Raw genomic sequence first — 19114 nt, 5'->3', positions numbered from 1 at the left:
TATTATTCTCACAAATCTCTGTACTCCTTTGGAGTTCAATTTTATTGATAATAAACACCTTACATTGGCAACAAATGTATGTATAAAGTGTTCACAATGAAAAGGTACGTACAACCTGAAACCTATTAACACAAAAGAGAAAAATTTTAAATTATTCACTTTGATTTTAAAACTACCTCAAACACTTGGAACAAACATACAGTATTTGCATTTTTTTAAATTCTGATTTTTCACACTTGCATATTTTGACTGGAAACATCTTACTCTGCTGAATGACAGCATCCTTCCCAGTGGTCTTATTATCTGTACTTATAAATAATCAGACTATCTATATGCAGATGTAGTTATTTAAAATTCCATATACAGATAGCCAATTATCATCACATCCTAACAGAAGATTTTGACTTCCCAGTGGTCTTATTATCTGTACTTATAAATAATCAGACTATCTATATGCAGATGTAGTTATTTAAAATTCCATATACAGATAGCCAATTATCATCACATCCTAACAGAAGATTTTGACATTGTTTCTTTCCAGGATCTAAAACAAATAAAAGAAAAATGGTTTAAAATTCATATTCATCCTTTATCTGAAGCCAAACTAATTAAAATCAAAATACATAATGATCTATTTCAATATGCCATTGTTGTGGTAAAGTGAATGTTCCTTTAATAGAAAATAGGAATCCTTGGGTTATAGAAGAACAAATAATTTAAATTTTTCTTTATTCACAAAAACATACAACTTAATGGTACCATAATATCAAACACATTAAGATCATATCAGTTTAATGTTCACAATTATGAATTAAATGGTTTGATATGTAACAATTATGAGGTCAGATACCCCAGGGAGGCCTTTTTTTGGAATCACAAATTATTAGAAGGAATGTTCAAAACAGTAGTTAAAATTTATTTATTTTACCTTCTAAAAAAAGAACCATTCTTTTTGCTCATTCCTTCTAATAATTGGTCCACTTCTTTAACATTTTATTTGTCACATCAGTTTATTAGAAATTTGGTGCACCTACACAAGAGTTAAAAATTACCATTTTGTACATAAATTAGCTTTATGCTTTTAAATATTAATTTGTTCCTATTTTGACTAAATTACTCAACACTAGAGATGAAATTACTGTCAAAAACAAAATTACAATAAAAGGCAGTGCAAATGGGGGAGCACTGTATGTGATGCACCCAGGCCTTGATATGATGGTTGGGTGGGCTCAAATTATTTACAGTATCAAACCAGACATGGCAAGCACAAAGCAGTAACTAAAGCTCAGGGTGGACTAACGTAATACAAGGTGCTCATGATTTATGCATAGGGTTGTGTTCCTGGAACATATGCTGTTGTTGTTGTTATTTGGTTTTTAGGAGCATTAGCAACTAAGGCCATATTGCTTCCCGCATCCTCCATATTTGGTGGTCACTGGCTCAAACCCCGATCTAATCGAGAAGCGTGTGCTACACACTGCTACTCCTGCCCACCTGGCTATGGAGGCACCAGAACATATTCACAAACAAAGATTTGTGCAAATCAGCCATTATCCCAGAGAACATTAGTTTGCAGCGCATATCCCCCCACCCAGAATTTTAATATTCTGTGGGATAAAGTTCTGTTAGTTTTTAATTTTTTTTTGCTAATTTTATGCAGATAATTTTTTTTATAATTAACGTAAGAAGACTATCGTGGCTACCAGTGACTATTGTCAGGGAAACAAAAAAATATATTGTGCAAAAAGGATAGGTGGAATAGAACTGCCAGAGGCAAAAGTTGATGACGTTGTAGAGCAGATATCTTTTTTTAATGGCACAAAAGATGATTGTTGTTCAAGTTGGCACTAATGATATAAAGTGTAGGAAATCTGCAGACTTTTACTTAACAAGTACAAGTCAATGTTGAAAAAAAGTTGTGAAGTTGCGAGTTAGGGTTGAATTTGAAAGTGTTTACAATTCTGCCCACACACAATAGGAGAGAATATATAATCAGAGCCTTGTCAATCGATTCGGCCCTGGAGAGATTGTGAAAGGCTCACGAGGTAGAATTTTTCTCAGCATGGTCTGTGCTTGTTAACAGGAGAGACTGCTTCTAAGAGGATGGGATACACTTAAATAGGAAGGGTGCAAAAATATTTGCTGATGCTATCGAGGCAGTATTAGGGGGGTCAGAAAACTGCTAGCTGTTATTTGTTAGTTATTTGGTTTTTAGGAGCATTAGCAACTAAGGCCATATTGCTCTGGGAATATGCAGTGGTCATTCCCTGACCTTTCCGCATCCTCCGTATTTGGTGGTGACAGGCTTGAACCCCGGTCTAATCAAGAAGCATGTGCTACGCACTGCTGCTCCTTCCCACCTGGCTACGGAGGTGCCCACTGCTAGCTTGGGGGGTACAGAGACTAACAGATTAACAGTAGCCACAGGCAGAGGTGAAAGTGAATCTTGCTCTGCTTCTACTGGAATTAGCAGCAGCCTGGAAAACAAGGTTCTGGGAATTTCAAGGATGCTGGTCCCCAGCGTGGAAAAAGCAAATACATGGGCTGTGTTAGGGTAACTAAGAGTAAGAACAGGTGCATGTATACTTGCATGTACACCAATGCTAGGAGATTACTAAATAAATTTGATGAATTTGAGATGCTGGTCAAAACATTTAAAGCAGATATTGTTCGGATATCAGAGACATGGTGTCACACAGATATAATGAATGCAGAATTGGAATTTGGAGAGTACAATGTGTACAGAAAGGATAGAAAGGGAGGAGAGGTTATGCTATTAGTTAAGAAACACAAAATTTATGAAAATGCGTCCAGTTGACATGGATGGACTGCACTTCAGTATGACATAAGCACTTGGAAAGCAAGATTCAGAATAGGAGTGTGTGTATAGGCCTATTGACTCTGATGAGTACAATAAACATTTGTACACAGAAATAGAGGGAGCCAGTAAATAAGATTGTCTTATAATGGGGGATGTTAACTTCACAGATATCGACTAGAACTTGTGTGTTGGTCATTTGCACACTAGCAAGGCTTTTGTGGATTTATTGGATAATTGTTTTCTACAGCAGCACGTTAGAGAGGCAACAGGGAAAGTAACAATCTTGATCTGATTATCAGCAGTGATTCTTCATGCATTAAGAATCTGTAGATAAAGGAACCACAAGGTGGCAGTGATCACAGTGTGCTGATGTGGAATTTACTCAAAGATGTAACAACCATCTGGGATTAAGGGAAGGGTTTTTGCTTTTGTAAAGATGACTAAAATGGTTTCATAGCATTTTTAAATTCTGTATACAGTAGGACCAACTGATGATGTTACCAACAGCAAATTCTAAATTGAAAGCATTCAAGGAGGTAATCTTGGAAGCTACCAGGCTTTTTGTTCCAACTAAAAAATATTGTTCTAGGTTTAGGCCTAAATGGATGTCAAATGAACTAATGAGACTCGTAGAAGAGCATGATGGGATTCATATAAACTTTCGTGACACAGAAGCCTATGGTAGATATAAGCAAGTCTGTAATCAAGCCACAAAGGTTATGCAAGCAAAGGCAGATTACGAGAAATCTTTGGCAAAGATACAAATAAAAACAGTAAAGAGTCCTTTAATTATGTGAACTCTAGAAGGAACGGGATGAATAAAATTGGTCCACTTGATATCGATGGTTCGATTGTTTATTCTGCTCAGGTAGCCAACAAGCTGAATGAGTATTTGCATCTACTTTCACACATAAGGAATTCTGTAAAGAAGTGGAGGCCAGAAGCTTATCAAAATCTAACAGGGAGTTGAATGATTTTGTTTTAACTGAGAACACAGTGAAGGAGAAATTGCTGCCGTTAAACATAAGAAAGGCTTCTGGGATAGATGGGATCTATCTAGTTATATTAAAGGAGGCAGCAAAGGAAGTAAGCAGGCCCTTAGCCATTATTATGAGGGAATCTTGGACTCAGAAGAAGTCCCCACAGACTGGAGATGTGCAAATATATCCCCAATTCACAAAGGTGAGATTGAAAGTTGACGAGTAATTACAGACCTGTTTGCTTAACTTCTATTCTGGGGAAAATTATGGAGTCACTTTTTAAAGAAGCACTGAAGGATCATATAGACAAGATTGCAGTTATAGTTCAGTCACAGCAGGGGTTTGTTAACGGGAAGTCTTGTCTGACCCATTTGATTAGATACTATGACGTGGTCAGAAAGGAACTGAATGCAAAAAATAATTTTGATATCATATACTTGGATTTCAGAAAAGCTTTTGATAATGTTGCTGTATAAATTGGAGCAGTATGGCATTAATGGCAAGTTGCTGCTATGGATAAAGGGATGGTTGAGTGGGAGAAGACAGAGTGCTAATTAATGGAAACTGCTCTTCGTGGACTAATGTTATTAGTGGAGTCCTCCATGGTTCGGAGTTGGGCCCATTGTTGTTTTCTGTATTTATTAATGATATTGATGAAGGTACACTGGTGTTCAAAAAAAAGTGCATAACCCTTAAAATTGTAATTGTCATCCGAATAATGTACGTATATGGCAATATTTCTTACAGATTGCATCAGATAAGATTGGCAAGTGTAGGTGATGACATAATATTGCATCATCTGTTACTTTCAGCTAAATAAGCATGCCCTGCAAGAGTTGCAGTCACTCCTTACTTGTGTTAGGATGGCGAATTACATGCAGTTGACACCACGAAGAAAGAATGCTGTTGTTGCTTTATGTGAAGAAGGATGTTCTCCCTGTCATATTGCTTATAGAGTGTCTTGTAATCAGTCGAAAGAGAGTAGATTTCTTTCCCAACTCAAGAATACTGGTTCTGCTAATAGGAAAAAAGGAACTGGTGCAAACGATTCTCTATGCCAAAACAGGACCGTATTTTGAAGCGCTTATGCCTTAAAAACCGTAAAGCTTTTTCATTTCAGATGAAAAGAGAATGGGAAGAACATACAGGGATGGTAGCAAGTGCAGTAACAGCAGAAGACACCTCTTCAAAAAGGGACTTGTAGCCTGTCATCCTAAGAAGAAGCCCCTCCTCACACAAAAAATGAAAAAGGCCCGATTAATTTGGTGAAAGGAGCATGTCAAATGGACCCCAGAGCAGCGGAAGTCAGTTATTTTCTCGGATGACAAGAAATTCAACCTGCATGGTTCTGATGGGAGACAAATGATTTGCAGTAGAAGAATACCATCCAGACTGTATGATGTCTACAGTGAAATTCCCTACTAGCCAAATGATATGGGGATGCATTTCATATCGTGGAGTAGGTCACCTGCAGTTTATGACAGGTTTTGTAAATGCCAATGGATACCTAGCTACATTGGAAGGCAAATTGCTGCCAACCATTAGAGATCATTTCAATCTGCCAAGTAACTGCATCTTTCAGGACGACTCTGCTCCTTGCCATTGTGCGAAAAGTGTAAGTAGGCACTCCTGTAGTTACTTTAGCTTCATTTCTGCATTATAGGTTCGACAGTAATGTACTTACATTTGTTACAGGTGAAAAAATGGTTGGAAAAACAATTCATTACAACTCTTAGCTGGTCAGGAAACAGCCTGGACCTGAATCTTATAGACAACTGTTGATATCATATGAAATCTGCAGTTGCCAGAAAGAAACCAAACACCATTTGTGAACTTCAGGAAGTCATAATTTGTGTTTGTAACCATGAATTATCAGTTGATTACTTTGAGAAATTGAACTTGTCAGTGTCTCGACAGTGTGCTGCTGTCATCAGGGGCAGAGACGGTTCAACTAAATATTAGTTTGCACCTGGTGACTTTTCATTTTGTTTTCCATTTAAAAAGATTAACTGAAGAAAATTGGGGGCTTCTGATAATATTTCAGCCATAACTGTTGTGTTTACCAAAACTGTTGTATAAAGGTTGCAAATGCTCATTTTGGAATATTTGGAAAGCACCTGTCAAATAATACTTAGCTTTGCCTTAACTATTAATAAATATCTTTTGTTTATACAGCAGACTCTCGATTTACTGGTATCGGATTAACCGGAACACTTCAATACTCCAAATAAAATAAAATAAAAACAATCATCCAGAAATCATAAAATTCAAGTAATAACTAGAATAGGTATAAACAGATGCTTTGCAAGTTGTAAATAAGCAACAAGAAGCTGCATTATAAGTTGTCATTGGGAGATTAGTGTACCTATTATCTTGTAACCCCCACTGTTTTCACACCTGCCGCTCAAAAAAAAAAGAAAAGAAATGTTTAGTTTGTTTTAGTGTGTTGCGTCAATTGTTGTGTTCCGTCGCACCGCAAAAGGACAAATTTTGTTTCGTTATTTATGTCAGGGTGTTGGAATTTTTTTTTTTTTGCTTAGAAATCGCAAAAATGATGGGCAAATGCAAGAGTTGTGCTTTCAATTAAACAAAAACTTGAAATTATTCAAAGTTTGAAAACGGTGCATCTGTTAAATCTCTAATGATCGGAGATTAGTGTACCTATTATCCTGAAACCCTCGCTGTTTTTGCACCCGCCGCAAAAAAAAAAAAAAAAAGAAGAAAAAATGTTTAGTTTGTTTTAGTGCGTTGATTGTTGTGTTCCATCACACTGCAAAAGGACAAATTTTGTTTTGTAATTTATGTCAAGAGTGTCGGGAATTTTTTTTTTTTTTTTTTTTTTTTTAGAAATCTCGAAAATGATGGGCAAATGATTTGTTAACCACTTGCAATGCTAGTGGTTAACAAATTCAACCACTCGCATTGCAAATAAATAAATACTGTGGTTAAATAAATAAATACTGTGCATAATTTCTATTATGCACAGTATTTATTTATTCATGCTGCTTTTTTAATTAGTAATCTGCCAGAATTACTGCAAGCAGTCATTGCCCTCTTGATAAAGAGTTAGACACATACAGTACTCCTAACTGAAAAAGTAAACTAAGCAAGGCCAGCATCTAAAACTCTGATAAAAAAAACAAAGGAAGCTCAGAAGAAGGATAAGGTCACATAATATAGCTTATGGTAGTGATGTTTCTTCATAATGATAATTTTTTTTTTCACTAGACTGAGCAAGAATTAATAAAGATAGTGCCTCCTCAAGAAAACATTCAAACTGTAACCTGATTTACAGCAACCATAACAGACACTAAAATTAAAATATATTTTCTTAACAAATATGGTGAATTTGCCATCTCATTCAGCCATCTGAAAATTACACACCTCAATTAGATTTGAAGTGTCCTCCAGAAGCCCGGCCATGGCTATACAAACACTAATCCTGAAAATGTCAAATATGTATGACTTACCTTCAAGTGTAATCCACAAAAAAAGCCATATGAAACAGAGGAGTAATGGTGCTAAATAAATAGTGACATCTGTCATCCCCCTGTAGATAGATGCATGGTGGCAAATGCTTCCTACTGTTTCTCTCATCACTATGCCCCTGATATGAAAGCATGAAAAGGAGTAGCATCCTCCCCAATTAATTGTCCAGATAGAGCATTTGGTTGCACCCATGCAAGTTGAGCTAGTGCACTTGGGACTGCTAGCCCAGACTGCACTTGGGACACAGATGCTGCAGATATTCTGGACTGTATCAAGGGTTACAATATTAATTCAGTGCTAATGAATGGATTCTTGAAATTAGTTAAGTTCCTGGATGAGGCAGTATCCTGTGTGCTGGGTTAATTGATGTAATGCTCATATATTATTATTATTATTATTATTATTATTAGCTATATGGTGCAAGGAAGCCGAGGCTTATGCTGCACCAGCCAAAAAAAAAAAAAATTCCCGAGTTACCCTGAGAGAGAGAGAAGTAGAAGGGAATCACCAAGAAAGAGAAGAATGATGATATCCAGCTCAGGACCCTGGGTGTGTCAAGCCCATACTCACCAGATGTGAGCCCCCAGGGTTGAATATGGACCACCAAAAAGCACATGCAATCACAAAGATGGTTAATTGTCTGACTGGTACCAGGGGTTTCCCCTATCTTCACAGAGATGGTATGGGATAGCCCAAAAATCATAGTTTGTGCAGTCTTCTGCAAGATTAAGTTGTGAAATCAATATATTTTGCAGTCTACCACATTAAGCAGGAAAATTATATAGACATATTTGAAGAAGATAACTTTGTAATCCTTTAATTGGATGACACTGCTTGTTCCTTTCCAGCAAGATGGTGCCAACTTTCTTCATAATGCATTTCTAGGTTACCGGACAGGTCATGAAGTTCCGGCTCCATATCTTTACCTTTGCTCATGAAATAACAGCATTGGATTTCTTGTGGATGTATACTCTGTGCACATCCACAAGAAATCTAACTCTTGGAAATGTCTTTACATGTAATTTTGTCTTATATTTTTTTATTACAACATGTAAACATTTTAAATACTGCCTATGGACACTATATTACTTTGCTAAGTTTGCTGAAGATGGTTAATTGTTAAGTGGAAGAAGACAGAGAGTGGTTATCAATAGGCACTGCTCTTTGTGGACTAATGTTATTAGTGGACTTCTCCAGGGTTCAGTGCTGGGCCCATTGTTGTTTTCACTATTTATCAATAATACATTAAGGTATATCAGGCTTAATGTTTAAGTCTGTAGATGATACAAAAGTTGGTAGGGTGGTTAATGACAGTCATCAGGGTGAGCTACTGCAACAAGAACTAGGAAAATTGGAATCAATGGGCTGAAAAATTGCAGTTGAAGTTTAACATTGACAGATGCAAAGTACTGCTCATGGGTAGCAGTAACCTCAGAGTAACTTATTAACTATGTTGTACTAAACTCAGGGTAGTAGAGAATGAAAATGAACTGGGAGTAATTGTACAGTCATACATGAAACTGTCTAAGCAGTGTAGACATGCTGCCAGGACAGCTCACAGGTTTTGCCAATGATATACAGAAACTTTGCTTGCAGGGATAAGGAGGTGGTTATCCCTTTGTATCAGGCTATGGTTAAGCCACATCTTGAGTACTGTATACAGGTCTGGAAGCCTCACTTTAGGAAGGATATAGAACTGCTGGAACGGGTGCAGAAAAGGGCAACCAGATTGGTGAAGGGAACCAAAGGGTAACCCCTACCTAGAAAGGCTTCAGTTCTGAAAATTACAACATCTCAAGACCAGGCACCTGCAGGGGGGGGGATCTGACTGAGGTTTTTAAGCCTTGAATGGATTGAGTAAGCTGAATATTAATGGTATTTTCTTGGAGGGTACAGATGGGAAACTTTTTTTTTTTTTTTTGGTTGATGCTATATAAGCTTGCCTTCATGCATAATTTCCCATTACTATTACTACTAAGTTTGTTTTTCCTCTGTAGTTCTCCAGAAATCCAGTTGTTTCAACCAACTACATTTATGAAGCAGAACAGATAATTTAATTTTGTTATCATGTTAATACTCAAATTCAGATTTAAAAATATATACTAATAAAAACTTAAATATAAAAGGCACTTTTTCTTTCTTTCCCCTCCCATGGTACTGCTTGTAGCCAATACACATAATAAAATTATTTACATTCATGAAATTTAGTCCTCAGGAAATAAGTTACAACCTACACTTCGATCCAAATCAATGAAAGGATACCAACCACTGTAAGCTTGAGAATATGGAAATGTATAATGAATTACATTCAAGGTACATGAGATCTCATAGTCCTTTTATTAAATAATATACATATATATATATGGTAAGTTATTATGTAGCACAGAGCAAAACGGAAGACAAAATAAAATAAAATAAATGACAAGTATTGTAAAACACAATACGTAACAGTACAAAAAGCTTTCAGTTATTATGGTAAACTTCATCAGTCAAACTGACAGTTTAGGAACGTAGAACCATAAGGGCACGTAGTGCCAGTCATGCACAGTAAACTGCATGATATAATAGTCAACTGTTTGATGTTGAAGCCTGTGGTTGTGATGTATGCGAACGTTGCCAACATTTGTCAGTCATGAGGATGGTTGCTTTAATAATAGGGTGGACATGAAATCCACTGCTTCTGTTGACCGAGACCAAAGTATTAGAGCATGTGATGTGCAATGACTCCAACCAGGTGCGGCATTGGTAATGGCAGGACCGATCGATAACCACGACATCGTGATGTGGGTCACTGTCGTGTCAGGTTGACCAGAAGTGTTCAGCAATGGCGGAGTGTTCTATGTCTGCTAAGTGTATGGCTCTTTCATGTTCTGAGATACGTTTGCCAAACCTTCTCCCAGTTTCTCCAATGTAGCAGCCAGTGCAGTCACTGCAAAAATGCGGTAGACTAGTCCAATTTGTAATAAGGTGGGAACTTGTGTTTTCACTCTAGAGATGAGAGATCGCAAATTGCTGCCTGGGAGCTGTATGCACTTTATCCCATGAGATTTCAGGACCCTAGAAAGCTGCTGTGATAGGTTTGGGTAGTATGGGATAAAGGCACTCGCAGTGGAATCATTACCTTGAATGTTCCTGTTGGTCATTACGTGGTCATGTACCTGCAGGTCACATCCCTCTAGGATACTGGTGGGATAGCCACACCTCACAAGATCTGTCTTGATACTAGCAATCTCATTGTGCCTCACTTATAGAACTAGAGTGGGTCCAGGCACGAGTTAACAAGGTCCGTGCAGTGCCAAGAAGATGGCTGCATGTGTGTGCTGACCAATAGTTGGTAAATTGGCCAGCACACACATTGGATTGGGGTAGACTCAAGCACTTGCCCTCATGTCAGACAAGGGTGTAAGTATGGTAGGGTATTGGCTGAAGTGGACTAGTCTACCGCATTTCTTGACGTGACTGCACTGGCTGCTACATTGGAGAAACTGGGAGAAGGCTCGGCAAATGTATCTCAGAACACAAAACAGCCATCCACTTAGCAGACATAGAACACTCCGCCATTGCTGAACACTTCTGGTCGACCCGATACGACATTGACCCACATTGTGATGTCATAGTTATGGATCGGTCCCGCCATTACCGACACTGTGCCTGATTGGAATCGTTGCACGTCACGTGCTCTAATACTTTGGTCTCGGTCAACAGAAGCAGTGGACGTTGTGTCCAGCCTATTATTGAAGCAACCATCCTCATGACTGACAAACATTGGCAACTTTTGCATACGTCACAACCACAGGCTTCAACGTCAAACAGTTAACTATTACATCATGCAGTTTACTGTGCATGACTGGCACTACATGCCCTTATGTTCTACATTCCTAAACTGTCAGTTTGACTGATGAAGGTTACCATAATAACCGAAAGCTTTTTGTACTGTATGTATTTAACATATTGTTTTACAATTTAACATTAAACTTGTCATTTATTTTATTTTATCTTCCGTTTCACTCTGTGCTACATAATAACTGACCATAATGAATTCAGAGTGCACAGGCCTCTTTACCAATATACAAAGGTATATATATATATATACAGTTGATTCAGGTTATTTGGGACACATCGGGACTAGTGCATTTTGGCCTGATTAAGCGGCTGCCCCAATTAACCGAAGTTTCACGTAAATAGTTAAAAATACAATGTATCCCCCCTTTACAATTGTACAATCAAATCACGTTACGACGAACTCACCATAATAAAATACCGTTCACTATACGATGTGTAGTAAGCACCGGTCATTGTGATCACATTCGTGAATTGAATTTTAATTCAATTAAACAGCGATTCTAATTAGCGAAAATAGGATATTAAGCACAAATTTACTCGTTATTACCTTACCAATTAAAAAATTAAATGATAAGTGAAATTCGGAAGAATATACATGAAAATCGGAATAATTAATACGCACTGTAATATGTACATACTAACTAAACTAGTTGACATTTCTGTTCACTGACATTTGTGGGTGGGGGTTAAAATTTAAAACAGTAAAAAGATAAGCAATCAATAACAAAAAACACGGCACACACAAATTGCAAGTAACACAATATGCGCCACAAGTAAGAACGGAGTAACGAGTTACAAAGCTTTAAAAATAGGAATGAAGAAAAGATTCTGAAAATTATTTTTTTTATATGATTGAAGATTCCATGGAAGTGTAAACACATTTCACCATAATAACCCACAGAATTCCAGCTGTCGGTATTATCGCAAATTCAATAAGATCGAGTTTACTATCCATTTATGATAGATTGCACTAACAGAAAAGCCCAATAAACAGGTGGCTGCTAATTGTTTTTATTGTTTTATGGTTGTGACCTCCAACCGAACTACGTGGTATGGTCGGAGACAATCGCAGGGTAACCTCCAGTACTGAGGTCTCCTGCCCCGATTAAACGGCATTTTGTCCCAATTAAGTGAAGTAAACCCCGCTATTTTCTCGATTGGTTTCTGTTTTTTAAGATTTGCCCCAAATAAACAGCTGCTCCGATTAACCGGTGGCCCAAATAACTGGAATGCACTGTATATATATATAAAATATGGATAATATATTATTCATATCTCTTTCTTTTCTTATATATAATTAAAAGTGAAATGGATAACAAACATATTTTAATGAAATTCCATCTTAAATATTTAATCCAAATTTATGCTTATTCCTTAACTAGAATTTCTTTGCCTGCCTCTAATATTAAGTGACGTTTAATCTTCATATTTTTAAGAAATTATTAGAAATTTTACATATATTGCTTCAGCTACATCAGGCAACTCACCTTTATATTTCCTCTTATATTACAAGACGGTATTATGTTTGCTGTTCAATTAATCGGAAAAATATCCCTCCTTTTTGAATAAGCTCTTCATAACTACCTTGCTCCACTAAATGTCCCTTATGTAAAACAATTATATTATTGGAATTCCGAATTGTAGAGAGCCTGTGTGCAATAATAATAACAGTGCGCTCTTTCATTGCATGTTCCATAGCTTCCTGAACAAGTTGTTCACTTTTTGCATCTAAAGCACTGCAAGAGTAAAAAAATTATTAATTTTTTAAAAAATAAAATCAAAATAAACAAACATATACATTTCCCACTGTATACTCAGTGCGTGTATATATTGTCTAGTGTATGTAAGTGTATTATGATTATGTGGTTAGTCCTCATATTTTTTGTAATGTGTACTAATATCAGTATTATATACTGCAAATCTCAACTAATAGTTTATTAAAGACATTAAAATAAATGGAAACCTAAAAATGACATGAATTTACTGCTCAACTGCTTTATTAGTTAAGTAAAAATTAAAATGGAATGAACTGTTTAAAATAATCACATAGAGAAAGGTGCACCTTCTCAATATACATGTATAATGACTTGAAACATTAAAACCAAGAGTCCGACGGAGGTTTCTGTGATCAACCTTAGTTGGTTAGTAAGGCTCGAATGAAGAGAGGTGATTATACATGTTTTTTCAATTCCCATGATGCAGTTTCTCTGGATACAGAAATTTGATGCTACTTAAATTCTAAATTGGTAAGAAAGCTGAGGATAGTCTGGCATTAAGAATTAAATATTTAGAATTTTAAACCATTCTATTGCAAGTGATTCTATAGTAGCCAATTTGTAACTGGAGGGGAGTTTTGTTAAAACTATTGCCAAATGAATTTTAGGTTGGTGGTTTGAAGAGTGAACATGGGTAGTGAGCTCAGTGGTATGATGTGAAGTTTTTAAACTTGTGTTATGGTAATAAGCTTTGGTGTTCGATGTATTTGACATGTCATATCTTATTGTGGTACTTCTAATGCAACGTGCATTGCAGTCTTGTTGACAGGGAATTAAATACACTATATTATTGATATCTGTGATGTCATATTTTTGGTTATTTTTGTAACTATTGCAAAAAGGATTGACTTTATTGTACAATGAGAAAATTAAAGATATGTTGGTACCTAAGAATACGCGCCTCCGTAGCCAGGTGGGAAGGAGCAGCAGTGGTAGCACACGCTTCTTGATTAGACCGGGGTTCCAGCCTGTCACCACCAAATATGGAGCATGCAGAAAGGTCAGGGAATGACCACCGCACCGGAGCAATATGGCCTTAGTTGCTAATGCTCCTAAAAACCAAATAACAACAACAACAACCTAAGAATACATTCCTAAGATGTCTAATGAATTGGCTGTGATACGGAAAAACTATGGTGGGGTTTGTGGTTAGCCGTTTATTTGCTATATGCTGAATTTTAAGTCTATTTTTTACTTCATGTATAGTTCTTTGTATGACACTATAAGGATATTTCCTCCTTAGGAAGTTTTTGTTAGATATTCTAATTCTGTTTTTAAGTCATTTTCGTGATGACAGTATTTTACTGCATTATGTATTTGAGTAAATAGAACTATTTTTTTGCACTGTACAGATGATGGGAATGGAATTGTAAGAATTGATGTGTGTGGGTGTTTTTTCTGTAAATGCAAGTATGTAATTGTCTTTGAAAATTTTAAGACTCAAAAAGTTTATGCTATTATTCTGTTTATATTCTAATCTATATTTAAGTCTTTGATGAATATTATTAAATATATTGAAAATGTAGCCTGTTGTTTGTTAGACATTATGAGTACGTCATCTGCATAACAGATGAAAAGTTTGATTGTGGGGGGGAAAAGGGTTGAGAACGTCATCCTCTATAGAGGCTATATATATTTTAGATAGCAAGGCTGATAAATCAAGACCAATAGGAAGTCCATATATTTGCTTGCAAGTATTGGTGTTGAATTTAAACTGTCAGGCTTGAATAAGTACACCCAGGGTCCTGAGCTGGATATAATCATTCTTCTCTTTCTTGGTGATTCCCTTCTACTTTTGACTCTCTCTCACACAGGATAACTCGGGGAATTTTTTTTTTTTTTTTTTTTTTGGCTGGTGCAGCATAAGCCTCAGGCTTCTTTGCACCATGTAGCTAATAATAAGTAGAGAAGTGGATGCAATGAGTTATCAATGGAACTTGTAATTCACAGTTTTAATTCATTGATCCTTGTTAGCCATTCTTTTAATTTGTTTAATATGAAGTCTATGTTAACATTAGTATATACACTGAGTGATCACTGAATTATGACTACCTACCTAATACTTCGTAGGTCCTCCTTTTGCCCTCAGTACAGCAGCTATCCGACGTGGGATTGATTCAACAAGATGTCGGAAGCGTTCGGGAGGTACTGCCAACCAAGTTGTGTAATGAGGTCAGCAATGCAGGTATGGAGGTGACTGGTGTATACAGACGCTTGATATGCCTTTCCATAGTGTTCCACAAGTGCTCTATGGGATTGATATCGAGGGAGTTTGGAGGCCAATCGATATGCTGGAAGTCAGAACAGTGTTCCTCAAACCATTCCTGCACAACAAGTTCCTGATGGCTCGGTGCATTGTCATCGTGGAAGACACCATTGCCATTAGGGGAAAAAGTGTAACATAGCAGGGTGTACACAGTCAGCAAGCAGTTGATGATAGCGGAGACCACTGATATGTTGTTCCACATTCACCAGAGGTCCAAGTTCCTGCCAGCGAAACATGCCCCACACCATACATCCGCCTCCACCGGCCTGCACTTTTGATACCATGCATGATGGATCAAGAGCCTCATGTTGTTGAGAGCAAATCCGTACACAACCATCCACAGTGTGGAGTAAATGTGACTCATCTGACCAGCACACCTTCTTCCAGTCTTCTAACGTCCAACTTGCATGCTCTTTGCACCAGGCGAGTCTTTTACGCCAATAAACCTTGGTTAGGAGAGGATGCCGTAGAGGTCATCTGCTGGTATAGTCTATATGTGTGAGCGTGCGATGCATGGTCATGCCAGATATTGTTCCAGGTTGGCCCATGTTGTATTGGGTAGTCAACTCTTTAACAGTGCTATGCCTGTTGGCCTGTACTAGTCATCGGACCTGGCACTCACCTCTAACATCAACCTTTCGCTGATCTTTTCAGTTTTGCCGTCAGGTTGTTTGACCATTTTGGCGGCAGTCCTGGTACACTTTAATTTCGAACACCCCATCAGTTCAGCCATTTGGGAAATCGAGGCACCAGCTCATCAAGCACCCACAATCTGTCCTTTATCAAAGTGCGATGAATCCTTCATTTTACCCATCATGCTCGGAATTTTACTACCTACTGAACCACTGACATCTTATCTATGCTACGTAGGTCGACTAACTCTGCACTCTCATACCTCATGTAGTCAATGGGTTGCATTCAGTTTTCATAGGGGTGGTCATAATTCAGTGATCACTCAGTGTATAATATAATGTCGAAGGAAGCAAGAATAGCCGTGTCTAATATTTCAATATTTTGGAATAAGGAGTGGACATGGGCTGTGTTATGTGTTTTGAAAATCGTGTGAGGGGAATATTATTTTTACTATGCAGGATGAATTGGCAAATGCAGGTTGTTTATATGAAACAATGGGCCGAAGTGATTTGTCTGGTTTATTTATTTTACAATTCCAAAGATGTATAGCATGATGTTGTTTCTAATTTTAATTGTAATGTATATTTCTTTATTACTTATGGTGATGGGAAATGTGTCAATTTTTATTCTTTATTTTGTTTATATTATAGCTATTGTCAATCTTATATGTGTTTGCATCTTGTAATACATTTCCAATTTTTTTTATTATATTGTGATTTATTTAAGATGACTATGGTGTCTCCGTTATCAGCTCTTTGTTTTATGATATCATTTTGTTGATTTAGGTTTTTTTATAAATTATTTAACTGTTGCAGGGGAATGTCAGATACAGTTTTAATTTTTTTATTTATAACAGAGTTGGCTACATGCATAAAATGACCTAAAACATTCCTAAAGAGGAAATATCCTTATAGTTTCATACGAAGAACTATATGTGAAGTAAAAAATAGATTCAAAATTCTGCTGACAACAAATAAACAGCTAACCACAAACACCATCATAGTTCTTCCATGTCACAGACAATTTGCCAGACAACTTAGGAATGTATCCTTAGGTAAACATATCTTTAATTTTTTTCATTGTACAATAAAGTCAATGATTTTTTGCAATAGTTACAAAAATATCCAGAAATATGACATCACAGATATCAATAATATAGCATATTTACTTTCCTATCAACAAGACTGCAATGCATTTTACACTGGAAGTACCACAGTAAGATATGGCATGTCAAATACGTCGAACACCAGAGCTTATTACCATAATGAAAGTTTAACAACTTCACATCATACCACTGAGTTCACTACCCATGTTCATTTTTCAAACCACCAACCTAAAATTGCAATAGTTTTAACAAAACTCCCCTTGAACTACAAATTAACTACTATAAAGTCACTTGCAATAGAATGGTTTAAACATAACACACAATATTTAATTCTTACTACCAAATTACCCTCAGCTTATCAATTTGAAATTTAAGTAACATCAAATTAACATATCTGGACAAACTGCATCATGGGAATTGTAATACACATAATCACCCCTCTTTATTCTGGCTTCACTAACCAACTCGCAATGTTCACAAAGGCCTCTGTCAGGCACTTAGGTTTAGTGCTTCAAATCATTATAGATGTGCACTGAGATGCTCCTTTCTCTATGTGAATATTTTAAACAGTTCATTCCATTTTAATTTTTACCTAACTAATAAAGCAATTGAGAGGTAAGTTAGTGTGATTTTTAGGTTTCCGTTTATTTAATTATCAATTTTCCACAGAACTAACCACTGTTCATAAATCTAATATAGTTTATTATTAAAGATTAATATTGCCCATCTGCCAATGGTGTTTACTAGTGATGAGCATAATCGATTAATAACTGATGATTTCAATAATTGAAATAATTGATTATGTGCAAATTAGTTGATTACAAAATTGGCAATAGTGACCAAATGGAACTATTGCGTAGAACTATATATTTAATGACAATGTAACTATTGACTGAGTGGTAACAGCATTTTATCTTTAGTTTTGATGACATCAGATTGAATTCCTCCACTGTCTCCCCCTTTCAATTTCATAATCACCCTAATTTGCATATAATTGATTATGAAAATGCAATAATCAATTATTGTGATTATTGGTCATAATCGAGCAACTTTTGATTATGGTCATCACTAGTTTTTGTTCTGCTATAGACTATGGTTATTCAAAGCATGTTAATGTGGAAGGGGGAGATTTTCTGTCATCACTTTCAAATTTTGCAAGTCATCCTTTCAAATTCCTAGGATTATGAGTTTCCATTCTAACTATTCATGTCAGAACTGAAATTGGAGAATAGATTAGATAATTTAATTGAGAACTATCTTCAGCAGAATTCAATATGCTATTGATTCATTCTATTGATTTTGTGGTTGGAGTCAAGTTTCAGAACTTGGCTGGAGCCCAGGACTTTTCACCTAACTTCTGCTTTTGTTGCTGTTTCCTGCATAAATAGAAGAAGTGGAGAACATGTACTGTACGTATGTATGTATGTATGTGTAGAAACCAACTGCTACTGCAAAAACATGTTCATTAGCAGTTAATAGCTTGGAGGCAATTCCTACTCATTCAAGCCTCCAATCAGATCCACTATTTTCTTGCAATTATTAATGACCTGACCTCACCAAATTCCCAATTACACCGTCACAACAGCAAAGTTTTTTAATATTTTTAACCTTATATATGTTAATTCTTTGTAACCAAGTTCAGAGTACGGGTGGGTGCCCAGTGAAATGCTATTATATCATATAATCCTTGGTTATAATTATATATCATATAATTCAAAGTTATATATCATATAACCTAAGAACTTGTTCTGACTCTGGACTAATCACAATTTATTCCCATCTTTTGTGAATTCTAGAGAAGGCATTGTTGAAATCTCTAGCTGCCCAAATTTCTCACAGATGATACATTTTAATTATTATGTCATGAAAAGATAATCAACACATCTGCTTATGTTAATTATTTCTGAAGTATATTTGGCTTGGAATGAAAAAATGTTCTCTACATATGGTACTTTATCAACTTAACTACAGAATTTTATTCTGTGTTAATTTACTGCTAACATTACTGGAACATTATTTCCTAAATGTTGACTTGTTAATATTTTTTAAAACTTTAAGAAAAAATTAAAGAAGTAACTAAACTTCTGTTTACTGGTAAGAATCTTAGGGTTACTTGCTGTACACAAAGTTTTCATTCCTTTTTTACTATCCATCAAAATTTCAATTTTGATGGATAGTAAACATAGATGACACTGTATATTC

General features: G+C 36.2%; 1 protein-coding gene across 3 annotated transcripts in view; it reads right to left on the bottom strand.

The window, feature by feature from the left end:
• Positions 1-381: 381 nt before the first annotated feature.
• LOC150081894 (ATP-binding cassette sub-family B member 10, mitochondrial) overlaps positions 382-19114 on the bottom strand; it is a 204284-nt gene continuing 185551 nt past the window's right edge. For 2 of the 3 annotated variants that reach the window (XM_090379800.1, XM_090379798.1), the window contains 2 exons: positions 12621-12869; positions 490-544 (listed from right to left, as the gene is read on the bottom strand). In XM_090379800.1, coding sequence (XP_090235926.1) covers positions 12653-12869 — 217 coding nt within the window. In that variant the 3' untranslated portion in view covers positions 490-544; positions 12621-12652. Of the gene's footprint in view, positions 545-12620; positions 12870-19114 lie in introns of all 3 variants that reach the window. The other variant, XM_090379799.1, reaches the window with a different exon arrangement.

The sequence above is a fragment of the Mastigoproctus giganteus genome, chromosome 8 (genome assembly GCF_048544385.1).
Source record: "Mastigoproctus giganteus isolate SK-2022 chromosome 8, ASM4854438v1, whole genome shotgun sequence".
Lineage (NCBI taxonomy): Eukaryota > Metazoa > Arthropoda > Arachnida > Uropygi > Thelyphonidae > Mastigoproctus > Mastigoproctus giganteus.
This window is presented reverse-complemented; position numbering and strand designations above follow the sequence as displayed.